General features: G+C 40.5%; 1 protein-coding gene across 4 annotated transcripts in view; it reads left to right on the top strand.

Annotated features, from left to right (window-relative positions):
• Positions 1–11,461: 11,461 nt before the first annotated feature.
• GRB14 (growth factor receptor bound protein 14) overlaps positions 11,462–19,591 on the top strand; it is a 128,385-nt gene continuing 120,255 nt past the window's right edge. Inside the window, exons 1-2 of one of the 4 annotated variants that reach the window (XM_061436550.1) lie at positions 11,462–11,816; positions 13,071–13,203. In XM_061436550.1, the coding sequence (XP_061292534.1) occupies positions 11,626–11,816; positions 13,071–13,203 (324 nt within the window). In that variant the 5' untranslated portion in view covers positions 11,462–11,625. The remainder of the gene's footprint in view (positions 11,817–13,070; positions 13,204–19,591) is intronic. The other 3 variants (XM_061436579.1, XM_061436558.1, XM_061436569.1) reach the window with 3 other exon arrangements.

Genomic DNA, 19,591 nt, shown 5'->3' on the forward strand with positions numbered 1-19,591 from the left:
TTGGCATTGCCTTTCTTTGGGATTGGAATGAAAACTGACCTTTTTCAGTCCTGTGGCCACTGCTGAGTTTTCCAAATTTGCTGGCATATTGAGTGCAGCATTTTCACAGCATGCCAAAGCCTTTGACTGTGTGGATCACAATAAACTGTGGAAAATTCTGAAAGAGATGGGAATACCAGATCATCTGACCTGCCTCTTGAGAAACCTATATGTAGGTCAGGAAGCAACAGTTAGAACTGGACATGGAACAACAGACGGGTTCCAAATAGAAAAAGGAGTACGTCAAGGCTGTATATTGTCACCCTGCTTATTTAACTTGTATGCAGAGTACATCATGAGAAATGCTGGGCTGGAGAAAGCACAAGTGGGAATCAAGATTGCTGGGAGAAATATCAATAACCTCAGATATGCAGAAGACACCACCCTTATGGCAGAAAGTGAAGAGGAACTAAAAAGCCTCTTGATGAAAGTGAAAGAGGAGAGTGCAAAAGTTGGCTTACAGCTCAACATTCAGAAAATGAAGATCATGGCATCTGGTCCCATCACTTCATGGGAAATAGATGGGGAAACAGTGGAAACAGTGTCAGACTTTCTTTTTGGGGGCTCCAAAATCACTGCAGATGGTGACTGCAGCCATGAAATTAAAAGATGCTTACTCCTTGGAAGGAAAGTTATGACCAACCTAGATAGCATATTCAAAAGCAGAGACATTACTTTGCCAACAAAGGTCTGTCTAGTCAAAGCTATGGTTTTTCCAGTGGTCATGTATGGATGACCACTGTGAGAAAGCCTGGACTGTGAAGAAAGCTGAGCACTGAAGAATTGATGCTTTTGAACTGTGGTATTGGAGAAGACTCTTGAGAGTCCCTTGGACTGCAAGGACATCCAACCAGTCCATTCTGAAGGAGATCAGCCCTGGGTGTTCTTTGGAAGGAATGATGCTAAAGCTGAAACTCCAGTACTTTGGCCACCTCATGCGAAGAGTTGATTCATTGGAAAAGACTCTGATGCTGGGAGGGATTGGGGGCAGGAGGAGAAGGGGATGATGATTCATGGGGTCTCAAAGAGTCAGACACGACTGAGCAACTGAACTGAACTGATAGGAGAAGGCAATGGCAACCCACTCCAGTACTCTTGCCTGGCAAATCCCATGGATGGAGGAGCCTGGTAGGCTGCAGTCCATGGAGTCACTAGGAGTCGGACACGACTGAGCGGCTTCACTTTCACTTTTCACTTTCATGCATTGGAGAAGGAAATAGCAACCCACTCCAGTGTTCTTGCCTGGAGAATCCCAGGGACAGGGGAGCCTGCTGGGCTGCCGTCTATGGGGTCACACAGAGTCGGATACGACTGAAGTGACTTAGCAGCAGCAGCAGCAGGAACTTATAAGCACATCAAAATTTTTACATAAATCAGGTTGTTGTTGCATCTGAAAGGCAGTGGTAGGAGATAAATGAATAAATTCACAAGAAGTGCACGTAGTTTGGCAAGTCACTTATGGCTCCTGGAAATTTCATTTTTAATAAGGCACAAAGATTATTTAAAATGGTTATTCATGGCAGGGGTTTCCCTGGTAGCTCAGCTAGTAAATAAAGCAATGCAAGAGACCCGAGTTGGATTCCTGGGTCAGGAAGATCCCCTGGAGAAGGGACAGGTTGCCCACTCCAGTATTCTTGGACTTCCCTGTTGGCTCAGATGGTAAAGAATTTGACTGCAATGCAGGAGACCTGGGTTTGATCCCAGGGTTGAGAAGATCCCTTGGAGGAGAGCATGGCAACCCACTCCAGTATTCTTGCTTGGAGAATCCCTATGGACAGAAGAGCCTGGAGGGCTATAGTCCATGGGGTTGCAAAGAGTTGGACACGACTGAACCACTAAGCACAGCACACTCATGCGAGAGGGCCACACAACAGAAGATAACGGGATCTCCAATAGATGTGCTCCTGGAAAACAGGTGTCTACACTGGCTGGTCATGGCACCACCCTTCTATCTTAGAAGACCTTAAATTGTTACTATTATTCTTCTATACTTTCTGTTATTCAGGGGTAGACTTTATTTTCTAAAAGTCATGGGATAAATGTATGTCTCCTAGATCACAGAGAAGATGCTTAAGCTTTTCCCACAATTATTAACTGCTTTGTTAGCACAGCTGGCTATAAGTGGGGGTGAAGGGTGGGGGTGGTCTACAATAGTCCTGTTTTAAAGGAATAAGATATAACATAGGTTAAGATTTGATGATGAAATTTCATTTGTCAGTATAGAGGATGGCTGAAAGGCAGTCTTGTGAGGGTTATGATAATAGAGCACTATTAAAGTAGAAAAAGGAATCCTGGAAACACCCCTTGATTTGGGATGGGTCACCAAAAGGATGTACTCTAGCAGTAATGGCAAATCAGAAGTAGTAAATCTTTAAATGACCTGGAGCTCAGCTTTGAGTCATCACCAGATGAGATAATTTCAGAGTGCTAGTGCCTCCAGAAGCAGGAAAAAGCAATTACAACCCTTTGGGCAGGAATCTAGTGTCATCCTGGGCCTCCGCTTATTTCTAAAAGTTATTTTGCAAATCAATGTCAGGTAAACAAAAATAAATAACCAAGAGTTTAAAGAGACAAAAAGACGGGAATCAAATGTAATAAGAATGCAAATAGACACATGAGGGGTTCAAAGACTGGCATTATCAGACACATTTAAATAACACCTATTACTTTCAAGGATAAGCAAGAATACTGAATTTTAACAGGTATTTAGATACCAAAAATAGGATAATTTCACATGAATTTATGTATGAATGAATGGATTTATTAATATCTTGGACTCAGCTTAAGAAAGATATGTCAGGAAAAAAATACCTAGCAGAAAGTATGAAAAAATAAAAATTTGGTAATACATGAAAAATGTCAATAGGCAAGGAGGGCACAGTGATAAGGTCTAAGATATACATAATTAGAATCCAAGAAAGGAGAGAAAGGGGAAGGAGCACTGTTTGAAGAGATAATGGCTAAAAACATTTCTAAGATGACAAAAAATATTATGTAGCACATTCAAGAGCACTTACAAACTGCAAGAAGAATAAAAAGAAGTTCTCACCTAGGTGCAACATAATAAAATTGCAGAATATATTAAAGGAAAGGGAAACCTTAAGAATAAGGGGGGTAAATAGGGTTCAAATTACTTTCAAAATAAATGACAATTAGACTGAGTTGGTTTCGTCAGAGCAATGGAAGAATATATTCAAAGTGTTGAAAGAAAGTAGTGCCAAGTAGGAATTCTCTATGCAGCAAAAAATCCTTCAAATAGGAAGCTGAGCAGAAAAGATCATTTAACAAAATCCTATACTTCTTCATAGTAAAACATTCAAAACTAGGAATAGAAGTTTACTTTTTTAACTTGATAAAAGTCATCTATGAAAACACATAGCTAACAGCATACTTAAGGCTGAAAGATTGAATTGTCCCCCCATGATTAGAATCCAGACAAGGATATCTGTTCTCACCACTTTTATTCAATACTATACTATAGGCTCTAGTCAGGGCAATTAGACAAAAAGAAAAAAAAGAATAAAGAAGGCAAAATAAACTAAAAGGTATCCAGATTAGAAATTAAGAACTAAAATTGTCTCTATTTGCAAATGACCTGATCTTGCATACGAAAAATCCTAAGAGGGGAAAAAAAATGCATCCTCAAATCTATTAGAACTAACAATTCAGTTCGGCAAGGTTGCAGGATACAGAATCAATATACAAAAAATCAATTTAATTTATATACACTAAAAATGAATAATTCAAAAATGAATTTAAGAAAATAATTCCATTTGCATTAGCATCAAAAAAGATAACGTACTTAGTAATACATTTTTAAAAAGTAGTACAACATTTATAATCTGAAAACCACAAAACACTGATGAAAGAAACTAAAGAAGACCTAAATAAAGGGAAAGATATCCCATGTTCATAGATTGGAAGATTTAGTATTTTTAAAAGGACAATATTCTCCTCTTAACTGAACCGAAGCTTAAGTGAAATCCCTATCAAAATCTCAGTTGGCTCCTTTGCAGAAACTGACAAACTGATCTTAAAATTCAAGAGGAAATTAAGGGGATACAGAATAGCTTAAACAAACTTTAAAGAAAGGACAAAGCTGGAGGACTCACAATTCCCAATTTCAAAACTAACTAAAAATTTACAATAATAAAAAGAGAACAGGCATATGAAAAATAGAGCTCAATGGAACAGAATTGGAAGTCAAGAAGTAAATTAGTGGTCAACTGATTTTTCACAATGATGCCAAAATAATGCTATGGAAACAAAAGTCTTTTCAATAAATAATGCTAGGACAATTGAATATATATATGTAAAAAAATGAAGTTGGACTCTTTTCACATGATATATAAAAATGTGTTATTGACTTAAACGTTAATAAGAGCTAAAACTCTAAAACTGAGAAGAAAACATAGGAGTATATATTTGTGACATCAGCTGTCTTAGATATGATACCAATAGCATGTGTCAAAAAAATTGGACTTTATCTAAGCTTACATTGTGATTTAAAATATCATCAGAAGTGAAAAGAAAACCCACAATGGGACAAATGAACCAACTGAAAAAAAAAAAAAAAAGGAGACAAATGAACCAAGTGAAAAATGGGGAGGGGATCTGAATAGACATATCTCCAAAGAAGGTATATAAATGGTCAGTTGGTGCATGAAGAGACGTTCAACACTGTTAGCCATTTGGGCAGTGCAAATCGAAACCATAATGAGATACCACATGGCACCCACTGGAATGTCTATACTCAAAAGACAGAAAATAACAAGTGTTAGTCAAAATGAGGAGAAACTGGAAACTTTGTATACTGCTGGTGTAGACACTTTGGAAAATATTCTGGCAGTTCCTTAAATGATTAAACATATTTACCAAATAACTTTGCAATTTCAAAGAGAATTGAAAACATATGTCCACACAAAAACTTGTAGGCAAATGTTCACTGTGGCACTATATGCAATAGCCAAAAAGTGGAAAAAAATCCAAATATCCATCAAGTGATGAACGGATAAACTGTACATATAAATGCTACAACATGTATGAACCTTGAAAATGTATGCTAAGTGAATGAAGCCAGTCATAAAAGACCATATACAACAACTGTGTTGGGACTCCTGAATCCTGGCCACTAGACCACCAGGGAGTGTCCAACTATGTTGAGATACAGGTCACATATCACACAATTCACCACTTAAAATGTACAGTTCAACAGCTATTAATATATGCACAGATCTGTACAACCAACATTACAATTAATTCTAGAACATTTTTATCACACCCTGAAGAATCTCACGCCCATTAGCAATTATTTTCCATTTTACCCCAAGCCAAGTGGTCCTATGTAACCACTAATCTACTGTCTATCTCTACAGATTTGCTTATTCTGGACATTTCATATAAAAGTGTTTGATATCCTTGCATTGTTTGGAAAGATGGTTAAAATTAAATTATTTATTTATGCTGTAATCTCTGATACAATCACTAAAAGAATACTAAAAATGTGCATTATTCTCAAGTTAATAAAGCAGAAAACAGATGGCACATTCAAGCTGGGTAATTTGAAGAGAGTTTAATAAAGGAGCTCCTTATTAAGATGTGACTAAGTTTAAACAAGACAAAACAAAATATAACAAAAGGAGCTAGTGGAGAACTCCATTGTGTGAAGATCTAACCGAGTTTTTACTCAGCTTGCAAGCTGACAAATTATCCTGCTAGTTTCAAGGATCCTGGCAGAAGACACAAAACTCCTGGGTCAGAGACAAAGGACAGTTTGTCACTCACAGCAATAGCAGTAGCCAAAGTATCAGCATTTGTGCAGTTTTCTGAGCTTGAAATTCCCATAGGATTACATAAAGAGGTCAGGTAACACTTACACATGCAGTGGATTGCATTGCAAGAGAGGAACCATGCCACCTGACAGGAGAGAAAGGGAATAAACATCCCAATTTCATATTCTTCCCACTGTTCAGTTTCTTACCGGTTTCTTCCATTGAACAAAACCAACCAGAAGTCAGAAAGCAAGGAAGCCCTTTGATGTCATCCATAAACGTGACCTTCCTTGGGACCCAGGGCAGGGTGGGGAAAGATGGAAAATGAATCAATCAGGTACAAAAAATGGATAAGCAGAAGGAAAAACATGAAGTAATACAAAATAATTCAAGAGATGAAAGAAGGGGAAAAGAAACACAGAAATGGTTAGATAAGAAGACAGCACTTATTAGGATAGACATTTAACAAAAAATATTCTTCAATTAAAAGCAATGATCATCTACTTGGATAAAAAAAAATTGGCTAAGAGACCTAATCATATGTCATAAAAGACACATAAAACGGAGATAAAAAATGCTGACACAAAGTATGGAAAACAGATGTACTATAAAACATCAGCCAAACTGTATGAATATCAAAGGAAAACTTTAAGGCAGAAAAGTTAATAGAGGTAAAGGAGAACAGCTCAAATGTTCAATGTTTCAATTTACCAAAAAGACCTACTAGTTCTAAATTTGTAAAATTATATACTAAAACTAACTTCTAAAAATTTAGCCTTAAAACATATAAAGCAAAATAAGAGTTTAAAAAATCCACATAGTGGGAGATTTTAATATATATCTCTCAGAATACAGTAGAATAAATAAATAAAAAGTCACTATGAATACAGAGAATTTAAACAACATGGTTGGCACACTGAAATGAAAACACCTTCTTTTCAACCATACACATACTATTATAAATGTTGACCACATGCTTGGCCAAAAAGCAACTTTCAAAGGACTGAAATCACATAGAGTATTATCCATGACAACAAATAAATTAAATTATATTAAAAAAAAGAACAAAAGAAAAAGACAGCTAGAAAAAACTCTATCACAATGTAAAATACATTGAAATGAATAATAATAAAAATATAACTCACTGAAACTTGAAAGATACAGCTATGGTCATACTTGAGAGGAAACATATGTTTTTAAATGTGAATATCAGAAAATATGAAAAGCTAAATATCAATGAGCTATAAGCATCCACATAAAAAATTTAGGGAAAACAAAGGATGGCAAATAAACCCAAAGAAAGTAGAAGAGGGGAAAAAGAAAAGATTAGAATAGAAATAAGACAGCACACAAACAGACAACAAAGTCATTCCTGAAAAGCTTTAAAATTCATAAATTCTGGTGAATATCATCAAAAAGAAAAGAGAGAAAGCACAAATAGCTAATTTAGGACTAAGGAATAGGCCAATACAATACATCCTTTAGGTATTAGTTAAGAAGAAAATATGAATAATTTTCTGCTAAAATATTTCCCTGATGGCTCAAGCAATAAAGAATTCACCTGCAATGAAGCAGAAGCAGGAGACGTGGATTTGACCCTTGGGTCAGGAAGATCCCCTGGAAGAGGAAATGGCAACCAACTCCAGTATTCTTACCTGGAAAATCCCATGAACACAGGACCCTGGAGCATGGGGTCACAAAGAATCAGACACGACTAAGCAACTGAACATGTAAAACATTTAAAAATTTAGATGAAAGAGAAAAATTCTTATAAAATGCTGCTTGTCAAAATTGACATTAGAAGAAATAAGAAGATATAAGACAGAATGGGAGAACAGATTTACAAGACATTAAAAAAAAAAGCCCATAACAAGAATATAACTAGAATAAGAAAAAGACAGACAACTAATCATAAAACGGGCAGGAGAACTGGTACTTAGCAAAAGAGAAGTCCAAATGGCAAATAATCACGTGAACAAGTGCTCAACCTCATCAGTCATCAAGAAAAGTCAAATTCCACCATGAGGTATTTCTGTACATACACCAGAATGTCTATTGTACAAATTCAAGGATGTGAACAACTGGGGAAACATGCATTGCTGGTGTGCTGAAAATTGCTACAGTTAATTTGAGAAACTGTCAGTATCTAACAGGAGAGGAGCATAGACACAGCATGACCTCACAATGCCAGTTCTGTATACATGCTCCGCAGAAATGCATGCACACCCCCAAGAGAAGGGTGTAAAATGTTCACTGCAACAGTACTGCTGTTGCTGCTGCTAAGTCGCTTCAGTCGTGTCCGACTCAGTGCGACCCCATAGACGGCAGCCCACCAGGCTCCCCCGTCCCTGGGATTCTCCAGGCAAGAACACTGGAGTGGGTTGCCATTTCCTTCTCCAGTGGATGAAAGTGAAAAGTGAAAGGGAAGTTGCTCAGTCGTGTTGGACTCTTAGCGACCCCATGGACTGCAGCCTACCAGGCTCCTCCATCTGAAACAGTCTAAAGCTGGAAATAACCCAGATGCTTATCAGTAGTAGAATGTATATATAAATTGTGGTATTTACATACAATTGAAGAGTTAGAAAAACTAGAGAAACTTGTAAAAGCATGGAAGAATAAACAAAATAAACAAAAGTATGGAAGCATATAGTAAACAATGGGTGAAGGGAACCACCAAGTCAAGCACAAAAGGGTCCTACAGCATGATTCTATCTACATAAAGGTCCAAACCAGACAACCTACTCTATTGTGAGTAGGGATGGATACTTATGGTTAAACTATGAGTTTACTATGATAACTTGGAAAAATCTGGATTGGAGGGCGGGGCTTTGGGATGACTGACAATAATGCATTTCATCATCTGACATGAGTGTTTGCCTTATGATAAATCATCACACAGTTCTGTTTGTGACCTTCTTTTCTGTACATGGGCTATCTTTCCCAATATAAAGGGTTAAGCAATTTGATTGGTTGAGAAAGGGAGAGAACAAAGCAAAGAGGTCACATTTTCCTTAGGGGTAGGAAGGCTAGGATTCCTAGAGAGAGACCAAGGGGCAGAAAAGGCTTACAGTAGGGGAGGGGCCAGGAGACAAACTGCTTATCCTTTACCATTTTACAGGCTCAAGTCAAAAATGAACAGCCGCTAGGGGAGGACTGGCTCTGTGGTGACAAGGTACCTGCTGTACTGTTTCAGATATCTTCATTAGTTATGGGAAGGAAAATCTCTTTTGAACTTCCCTTTTCACAGAAAAATGCCTCTGTATTCTCTTAGGCTGTACTAGGTCTCATAGTACTCTGCACCTTTTATATTGCATAGTTCTTTATTCAGAATCTTTTTTTTTTTTAATCTCTTGGATACAAAAGCTAGTTCTTTTGTTGGCTTGCTTCAAAAATGTGAATGAGGGAACTGTATCATTCTTGATATAGATCCTCAAGGTGTCTGGGAGTAAATTCAATATTTAATGTCAATCTACAAGACAATACTATTTAAGTTCTCATTCCTCAGAGATTTGTTCTTTTCCTTTTTGCCCCCTCCCCCACCCCCCGCCATTACTACAGGTATAACAAGTTTTACTCATGGGGGTTAGAGGAGGAGTATAAAGCCTGCAAATGGATACTCCCTGGATTCCCACTAAATGAGAAAATGCCCAGAGAGGGGAGACACAATTGAGATCTCATTCCAACCACTGAATATTCTTTCCTGAGGTTAAAATTTTATGCTGGTAAGTGGAGCAGTATACACTACTGGGAAATAGTATTTCCAGTGATTCCAAAGATATAGTTTCCACCTACTCTTTCCTCTGGCAAAAAAAGACAGCCTGCTCTCTCTTTCTCTGTATGAGACAGAAAGACAAAGAGAGAGTTGTTGAGTAGGGAGGGGACAAACCTCAGCCACTGATTCACTCTCCTGTTAGAATGTTCAAACTATATCATTTTCAGAAAGGAGCAATGACTGCCTTCAGGACTTTTGGATGAAAATAGGAATGATTGATGATGATGATGATGAAGAAAATATATTTCTTTCTTTATGTTTTTAGCTCAAGTTATCTGCAAATACATGCTTCTTTTTTATTTTGCTGGAAAGACTTCAACATATCTGTACGTTTTTACATTAAACTCTCTTGAAATCCACATAGAATCCAGACCATCCTTCAGGGAATAGGATGTGAATGAGGGCTTTGCCTGGCACACAGCACCAATATGTTAGCTATCATCATGATTAGTATTACTAATTTTATCCCTCAGGGGACCTACCACTTGGTCTGGGCTTAGCCATTGCATTGCATAAAGTGTCCTGGAGACCACTCTTGATGTGTAATCCAGGTCAACACTGCTATTTATTGGGTTTTAATTTTGACGTGAGCAAAACTTGGATTCTGTAAGCTCTTTGACTCAAAATTTTGTGCCTCTGTGAAGTACTACAGATTTCTCACAGGCTGGGGAATTAGCAAACCCTGGGTGTCGGCAGTGGTTGGTGCCATGGTGTGTGTGTGTGGGGTGCTGGGATGGTGGGGGACACACAGATATGGAGCAGGGGGGGGTTGCCAGTTTCTTTAGAAGGCAGTGTTTGCCTTTCCCTGGGCAGAGGTTGTGAAGGTTAAGAAAACCTGGTTAACAGAAGCCAGGGACAGATGTTACCTAATTTGGTCAAAGAACAAAGAGTGTATAAAACATTTGGAAATCCCGAACAGTGCACTGGGATGGGGCACTTACTGGAAGGGCAGAAACAGATTTACCACCCAGAATTCAGAGTAGGGCGACTGCATCTCAGGTGAGCATAATGTAATTACCACTTCAAACAGTCTGGATTTGGGGCATGGAATCTTTTGGGTCGGAAGCTTCACTGCACTAGTTCACTAGCCCTGTATTGTCCCAGGTACTCCATGACTTTGAGCCTCAATTCCCTTATCTGTAAAACGGGGTAAACATCTAATTTATGAGGCCGTTGTGAGGTAGAACAGGACTAGGTAGAGCGGGGACCCATTAGATGAGAGCTGCTCTTATCAGAAGAAAATGAACAATTTTCCTAATTCCTAAGACGTCAGGTTTACGCATACCTTACTCAGAATTCTCAAACATCTCAGTAGTTTTCGGCACCGATTGTACTGCCTGTTCCCCGTCCACCCCTTCTCCCTCGCCGGCGTCCTCAGCTGCGGAGTGGAAGCAAGAGGCACGTGGGGGAAAGACTGGGACAGACCTGGTCCCCCGCTCTCCTGGCACGGTGGGCCTGTCATGGCGGCCCAGCGACAGCTCTCCGACAGCACAGCAAGAAGAATGAAAAGGTCTCGGGGGTCAGGGCTGCACAGACCCCTGCCCCGCCTGCGCTCTGCCAGGCTAGCCCCGAGGGAGCGCCCGATCACATGGATCCCGCCTCCCGCGACGCGGATCCGCCCCGACCTCGAGCTCAGCCTCGCGCTCCGGCGCCCACCTGGGGAGCCGGCGGCCCGAGCCTCGGGAGCCGGCAGTCAGGGGCGCGGGCCCCCAGCCAGCGCCCCCCAGAGCCACGGGCCGCGAGCGGTGCCCGCCCAGCGCCCTCCCCGCCCCCTCCGCGCCTCGCCCGGCCGCCCGCGGCCCCCACCCACCCGCCGCTCCTCCCCTCTCCCCACCCTCCTCCTCCGCCCCCTCCCCTCCCCCGCCGCCTCGCCTACCGCTCGGCCGAGCGTGTGAGCCGCCCGGGTCCAGAGCGCAGGCGGCGAGGCCACCGCACCTGCAGCGCGCTCGGGCTGCCGAACCGGCACCTCGCCTCCCGCCGCCCGATCTCCTTCTCCCCCCGCGCCGGGTCTCTCATGACGCCCGAGTCCCCCGGCCGGCGACAATGACCACTTCCCTGCAAGATGGGCAGAGCGCCGCGGGTCGGGCGGCTGCCCGGGACTCGCCGCTGGCCGCCCAGGTGTGCGGCGCTGCCCAGGGGAGGGGCGACGCCCGCGACCTGGCGCCGGCCCCCTGGCTGCACGCGCGGGCGCTCCTGCCCCCTCCGGACGCGACCCGCGGCTGTGCGGCAGACAGGTAGGCAGCCCTCGGAGGGCGCGGGGGAGTGTCCTGGGTTGGCAGCCGGCGAGGGGTGAGGAGGCGGTCCTAGGGGGTGAGCCATGTGCCCAGAGCTGGGCCAAGTTTGAGAAAGTCTCAGAAGACAATTCCCTTTGAGCTGGCAGGACCTACCGGATGGGCTGGACATTGCGATCTCCCAGCGCCTTATAAATAGCATCACCGATTCACTGAGAGCTCCGGGTCGCTCTCGCCTCTGCCCATCGATGTGAACTAGGAGGCCAAGCTCCAGGCTGACCACCCTCCTTCCTTCTTTACTGCGTTAAAAAACAAAAAAATCCCTTTTATGTATTATAAAAAATCAGAATAAATCAGTTCGCCTCCCACATGGAGTCTTAGAGCGACCCTGGAGAGGCAAAGTACGGATTGACATTTGAGCAGTCTAGCTGTTCAGCAGGAAAGAATAGAGGCTTTAAAGTGTTTCCCAATCTCCATAGCATTCAGCCCTAAGTGCCTGTAGAATTCACAATTTCACACATACTTTAGGAAAGAAAAAGGCTGCAACAATACAAAAATCTATAGTCCTTTATATTCATACATTTAAATGGTATCTTTTTTTTTTTCCTTCAGATTTTCAAAGTGCTTCAACTTCACTGAAGTTAAAATTACTCTGCAGTGGACCAAAGTACATTAATACTAGCAAGTTCTATTCACTTACCTCCTCAAAAACACTGCCTTGCAGTTTAGTATCTATAAGCACTTGAAAAATCAGCAAACTGTGTGTGGGCCACATTGTGAATGAAATTTGAAGTGAGATGAACCACAACTATAATTAATAAACCATAACTTTCAAAAGTGATTAGTAGAATAGAATAGGGATGAGTTCACTAAATGTTTATAGACTGTCAATTTAGTGGATGCAAAACAATGTCTAACTCCTCAGAATGATTTTTACTTCAGTAATTCTGTAGTCTGTATGTCAGTTTCAGGAAAATTATCAGAAGTGCTGGAAATGGGGCTTCCAGGCCTGGTGATTTTTTTTTTTTTTTTTAAGGCCAAAAGAAAAGAAAGAAAGGAATGCAAAAGGAGATTGATTTATATCAATTGACATGTTTTATTCTGACCCACAGAAAGTACACCACAGACCTTTCCTGTATACTTTACATTAGTATTGTCACAGAATGGGGCATTCTGGCCTCAACTTTTTAATCCTGACAGCAATTATATTTTACATTCTGTTTTATGTAAATTACATCCTATGTTCTCTCGGTGTAGGAGAAAAAAGAAAGATCTTGATGTTCTGGAAATGCCATCTATTCCAAACCCTTTTCCTGAGCTATGCTGCTCTCCATTTACATCTGTGTTGTCAGCAGGCCTGTTTCCCAAAGCAAATTCAAGGAAAAAACAGGTATGCATTTTAAAATGTTCTAATTAAAAAATCTTAGAAGTTCTATATCCATATAATCTTTAAGATAGTAACTTACAATATTAGCAAAAGATTAGCATGGCCTATTTTAAATACTGTATTAACTGACATAGTTCTTTGCCATTAGTTTCCTTTAGGGTCTCACTTTTTACATCTGTATAATGGGTATGTTAAAACATACCCATCAGGCTTTTGGAATGGATTAAATGAAAGAATATATGTGAAGTACAGAGCCTAGGAGCTATTATTATTCACATTGTAAGTGGAGAGTTATATATGATAACAACTGAGCAATTTTAACTCAGAAATTGGAAGAGCTGGTAGTGATTTAGAGTGAGAAGGGAATTGACTAGTTCCTTTAATACCTTCTTTAATCTTTCATATTTTCAACCCAAGCCAACCTTATTTACTAAAGAAAATTGATAATGGTGAATCTGTGGTGAAAGGTAAATGGAGTTTTGGACCCCACAGGTTTTCTTTCATTTCAGCGAATTCTCAGTTTGGAAGCTTCTGACTGCAGAAGGCAGATGACTTGTAAGTGATGATTAGCTTATGGACTTAATTTTTATGATTTTCTTTCAAGTTTCTAGTGTGGAGCTGACTTGAGCAAATTAAACTTCAAGAACCAAGCAGTGGTGGGGAGATGTATCACAATTATATAAAAAAAAAGTGTTTCCTAGGTTAATCCCATCTCTTCTGAATATACTTCATTCCAGTCTTGGATCAGCAAACAAAGAGAAGCTTCACTGTGTACCTTGTTCTTGCATGGGTTGTTGTTTGTAGTCGCTAAGTCGTGTCCGACTCTTTGTGACCCCATGTACTACAAATAGCACACAAGGATACCCTGTCTTTTACTATTTCCCAGAATTTGCTCAAACTCATGACCACTGGGGGCTTCCCTAGTAGCTCAGTTGGTAAAGAATCCACCTGCAATGCAAGAGACCCCAGTTCAGTTCCTGGGTTGGGAAGATCCCCTGGAGAAGGGGTAGGCTACCTACTCCAGTATTCTTGGGCTTCCCTGTGGCTCAGCTGGTAAAGAACCCGCCTGCAATGTGGGAGACCTGGATTTGATCCCTGGGTTGGGAAGATCCCCTGGAGAAGGAAACAGCTAGCCGCTCTAGTATTCTGGCCTGGAGAATTCCATGGACTGTATAGTTCATGGGGTCATAAAGACTCGGACACAACTGAGTGACTTTGACATACATACACATACATGTCCATTGAATTGGTGATGCCATCCAACCATCTCATCCTCTGATGCCCCCTTCTTTTGCCTTCAATCTTTCCCAGCATCAGGGTCTTTTCCAGTGAGTCTGTTCTTTGCATCAGATGGCCAAAGTATTGGAGCTTCAGCTTCAGCATCAGTCCTTCCAATGAATATTCAGGGTTGATTTCTCTTAGGATCGACTAGTTTGATCTCCTTGCCATTCAAGGGACTCTCAAGAGTCTTCTCCAGCACCACAGTTTGAAAATATCAATTTTTCGGCTTCTAGCCTTCTTTATGGTCCAACTCTCATATCCTGACATGATTACTGGAAAACCCATAGCTTTGACTATACAGACCTGTGTCAGCAAAGTGATGTCTCTGCTTTTTAATATGCTATCTAGGTCTGTCATAGCTTTTCTTCCAAGGGTAGAAGCAACAAATTTAAACAGTCAGATGCTTGCCATAAGGAGGGGTTAATGAAAAGAGAGAAGATGGTTGATTATTTTCCCCCAGCTATTGTTCTTTCCTTTTTTCTGCACTTTTACTATCTGTGATGGGTTCAGTAATGTGTGTTTGGGTTAAGATGTAAGATGGGAATATGGATGATAGATTATTTTGTGCATCATGGTGATGGAAAAATTGATTTTGAACTATCCCTGTGATCCAGGATGGGGAAAGGAAATGTCTGATGATGGCATAATAGTCCTTTGGGGAATTTAATGCATTGTTTCCCTATTTATGGATGGCCTGCTACGTTTCTTGCATCGTCCTAGGCTCTGAAGCACAGAGCTAAGCAAAAATGCCATCCCAAGGGTGTTTATTGGGACTTCCCTGGTGGTCCAGTGGTTAAAACTCCATTTTTCCAATGCAGGGGACATGAGTTCTATCTGACTGGGGAACTAAGATCCCACATACTGTGTAGTACAGCCACAAAGTAAGAGAAAAAAATAATTAAATTAAAAAGGGTATTTATCAAAAGGTAGGGCTAGGTTAAGCATTAGGAGCTGAACAGAGGAAGGAAGAAGACGGAGAAAGGCCTGGGTTTACTCCAGCTTTAAATTTGTGAATGAGCACTGGGAGAAAGCCTGTGTCTACCAGATGAGCTGAAGGGGCAGGGTTTCTTTTGAATAAAGAGAGAATAAACATCTTATGATTATGTTAATAGAGGAAGAAAAAAGAGAAAGAGAGTGGGTGTACGTGTCAGGGTCAAGTCAGAGTATGGCCCAGGTGTGGGTAGTCACCATCTCGAGTAGGACATCTGATTCTGAATGACAATGTTTCTTCAGATCCGGTTCAGCAGATTGGCAAAGTGGGAGAAGGGTGCTATGCTGTGCTTTACTCCAACCAGTTCCCTACTTGGGCCTTTATGTCCTGTCCCAGTGACCTTCGGCAAGAGCCCTGCACCCACACAGACAGCTGTGCTGTGGCCTGAGCAGAGTTCTGGCCTGAATCCTAGGGACCAGTCCCAAGGGTACTCCCATCAGAGAAGCGCCCTCCTTGCTCATCTCTTCCTTGGTGCAAGGGTTGGAATTTCCGTAAAGAGAAGGGTGTCCTAGAGCTGGGCGAGAAGGCTCCTTTGTGCACTAATTTATTTTGACTGTGCCGGGTCTTCGTTGCAGCCTGTGGGATCTTTGTTGAGAAGCACGGGTTTTCTCTAGTTGCAGCACACAGGGGCTTCTCTTGTTGCAGCAGAGGGACTTCTCCTTGAGGTGTGGGGCACGGGCTTTAGAGTGCTCAGGCTCAGAAGTTGTGGCTTGTGGGCTCTCTAGTTGTGGGATCTTAGTTCCCTGACCAGGGATCAAACATACATCACCTGCATTCAAAGTGGATCTTAACTACTGGACCACTAGGGCAGGGCTTCCAGGTGGCACTAGTGGTAAAGAACGTGCCTGCCAGTGCAGGAGCCATAAGAGATGTGGGTTCGATTCCTGGGTTGTATTCTTGCCTGGAGAATCCCATGCACAGAGGAGCCTGGTGGGCTCCTATCCACTGGGTCACAAAGAGCTGGACACGACTGAAGCGACTGAACACACGGACTGCCAGGGAAATCTCTTGTATTCTTTTTGTTCTCTTTTCTGCACCTAGACTTTGCTTTTAGAACTGATCCTTTGTTTTTATTACTTTCTATATGCTTAGTTCTTTGGAATGAGGGAGGTTTTGGGTACAGATGGACTCTATGTCGGTAATTCCCCCAAGCTCAGTGTCTTTGTGACACAGATTAAGCCTTTACAAGATGATATTTCAGGCCAATTATCTCTGACCTTTGGTTGAGATGATGTACTAGGTTTCTATTGACTATTATTTATGGCTGAAACATCTTAGGAGACGATGTCTCATTTCTTGATAGTCTCTCTTTGATTTGTTTTGTTTAACCATTCCAGTCATTTTAGCAATTCTTTTCCCCCCATAGAAAAAGTGAAGAATTGCACTTGTTACTTAGAAATAAATGACCAAAAAGTTTGAAAGAATCCAGACTGGCAATGTTAAATCTCATGTGGCCTTTCAAAACCATAGTCAAAACCATTTTACAGGCCATAGATACTTTTTTTGTTTTTTACAATTTGCAATGTCTACATAATGCATGAGTGGTAAAATGAATTGATGCCACAAATAGAATATGCTTTATCTCTTTGTGCAAATAAAATGTCTCAAAGTATATATTACTATATGCTTTCAGTATTTTTATTTTAAAATAAGAACTAGATTGGGATAGAATCTGGATTCTTTATTCTCCCCCCACCTTTTTAAAAATAATACTAACTGGGTATATTTCTTCAGCATAATTTTTTTGTGTTTGCCAATAAAGCAGATTTGAAGTGTGCCCTCCATATACATGATCCAGAAAAGTTACTTGCAATTTACATTTTATATGAAAAGTAACTTATGAATTTAGCTATCTTTTTTCCTATTTCTGATTAAAATTTACCAGAAAATCGTACCTGAGCACTTATTATTTGAAGAAAGGGAAAGAATATCTTTAGCCTTTGCAAAAGAATCAGTTCTTTTCTCGAGTTTGCCTACCCCCGGGTTATTTTTGTACTTGGACTCAGTTTCTGTAGTTGCTCTGGCTCATTGCTTTCCAGGACTGTGTAGGATAACTAATTCAAAATAAAGCCACTGAAGATTTTAAAGATAAAAAATCACTTGTGAGAAACAGTGTCATGGAAGTTTCAAGCTGGAAGAGATCTTTGAGATAAGCTGGTGAAACAGTCTTCTAGAGATGAGTAAGTTGAGGCAAAGAAATGTTTTGTGGCTGATGTTATCACAGCTAGAACCTGAAAATTGGATTTCTTGAAGCATAGACAGCCCCCTTTTAAGGAAGGTACAATATCCGCAGAAACTGAGAACTGTAAGAATAGCAGAGTGATAAACCTGTATCAGTTGTTGTTAGTTATAACTCTCCCCATAATATAAAAGGTGAGGCAGCAAAAGCCATTTGATGATCTCCACCTAAGGATCTGGATTCCTTTTTCTTTTTCCTTCCTCGACTATAGCAGTCTTTTTGTGTTTTCTTCCCCCTCTAGCTTTCTTCTCTGTCTTCTCCCTAAAACTGATATGAAAAATCTATCAAATCATTGGTCTGCATCAAGTAAGTTTTATCAGTGTTATTAATAAATGGATTTCGTGTGTAGTTTACAGTCCACAGACACACCGAGGCCAGGAAGTGTGTCTGTCATCCACATCATAAGTTTTTTTTTTTTAAAGTACAAAACTCAGAAGTGATTTGTCCATGCTTCCACAGTTTAGATAAAGGAAAATCGAAAAGTGTCATTTCTGTATGTCTTTGTCCCTCACCACACTATTTCTGGTCTATTTTATATTGAATTAAACCTTTTTGCATATCTCAGTAAAATAAAAACTTTCTTCCAAATAATTAAAGAAATTCTTTTCCATATGCTCTGCCTTTGATTTTTGTTTTCTTCTCATATGTCCAGGACTATCAAACAGTAAGTTCATCTCTGTCCCCGATGAAAGGGTCTCTGATATCATTCCTTCATGATGTCAGTAGTGACTTTAATTTGTGCAGTGCTAACCCTGTATGTGTGGTTCTTATGTGGCTGCTGCATTATCCAAATTTACATACTCATTTCTCCAATATACATAGAAGAAGAAAGCAAAGAACTCTACTCCCCATTCTCATTTTCCAGATATAGCAGTTATCAAGATTTTGTCTCATTTATTTCATCTATTCCTTTTTGAAATTTTTATTGTATTTGTTGAAGCACAATAAATTATTTTTTAAAAAAGTAAATTCTGGACATTCTGTCATTGCATCCCTACCTAGTTTTGTATGCACTGCTGGAAACTACATTTTCTTATTTAACTAGCAGGCTATTATTCCCTAACAAAAATAAAAATTCCTTGAAAAGTGAAAGTCATTCAGTCGTGTCCGACTCTTTGTGACCCCATGGACTATACAGTCCATGAAATTCTCCAGGCCAGAATACTGGAGTGGGTAGCTGTTCCCTTCTTCAGGGGATCTTCCCAACCCAGGGATCGAATGCAGGTCTCCCACATTGCAGGCAGATTCTTTACCAGCTGAGGCACTAGGGAAGTCCAAGAATACTAGAGTGGGTAGCCTATCCTTTCTCCAGGGGATCTTCCCGATCCAGGAATCAAACCGGGGTCTCCTGCATTGCAGGTGGATTCTTTACCAGCTGAGCTGCATGTGAAAAATATCTTGGTATCACTTAATATCCTTCATAGTCAAATTTCTAAGTTGGAATGATACATGAAATCCTCAAATTACAAACTGGTTATACCTCAGAATCTTTAAATTAGGTCTTTGGCTGTTTGAATCCACGGAAACAGCATTATACATTGTGTTTAGGCCCACCAGGCTGTTTTACAAAATCCTATGTTATGTAAAATGAAATGCAAATTTCATATATTTGCAGAAAATATACAGAAACAATACTTGCTCCTATTGGGGTTTCAAACAAATATGTGTTTCCAGCAGCAGAGTGCTACTTTTGAATGTTGGCACTTGATGAATATGATTTTCCTTGGGAGAAATTCGAAAGTGCCCAGATCTTTGTAGCAGTATTGAAGCAGGCTTTAGAACCGTACTTCTCACTGGACTACCTTCCTCAGAATCAGCAGGGATGCTTATTAAAAATATAGATACTGGGGCTTCTTGTAAAATCCACTGAATAATAATAT

Source organism: Bos javanicus, chromosome 2 (genome assembly GCF_032452875.1).
Source record: "Bos javanicus breed banteng chromosome 2, ARS-OSU_banteng_1.0, whole genome shotgun sequence".
Taxonomy (NCBI): domain Eukaryota; kingdom Metazoa; phylum Chordata; class Mammalia; order Artiodactyla; family Bovidae; genus Bos; species Bos javanicus.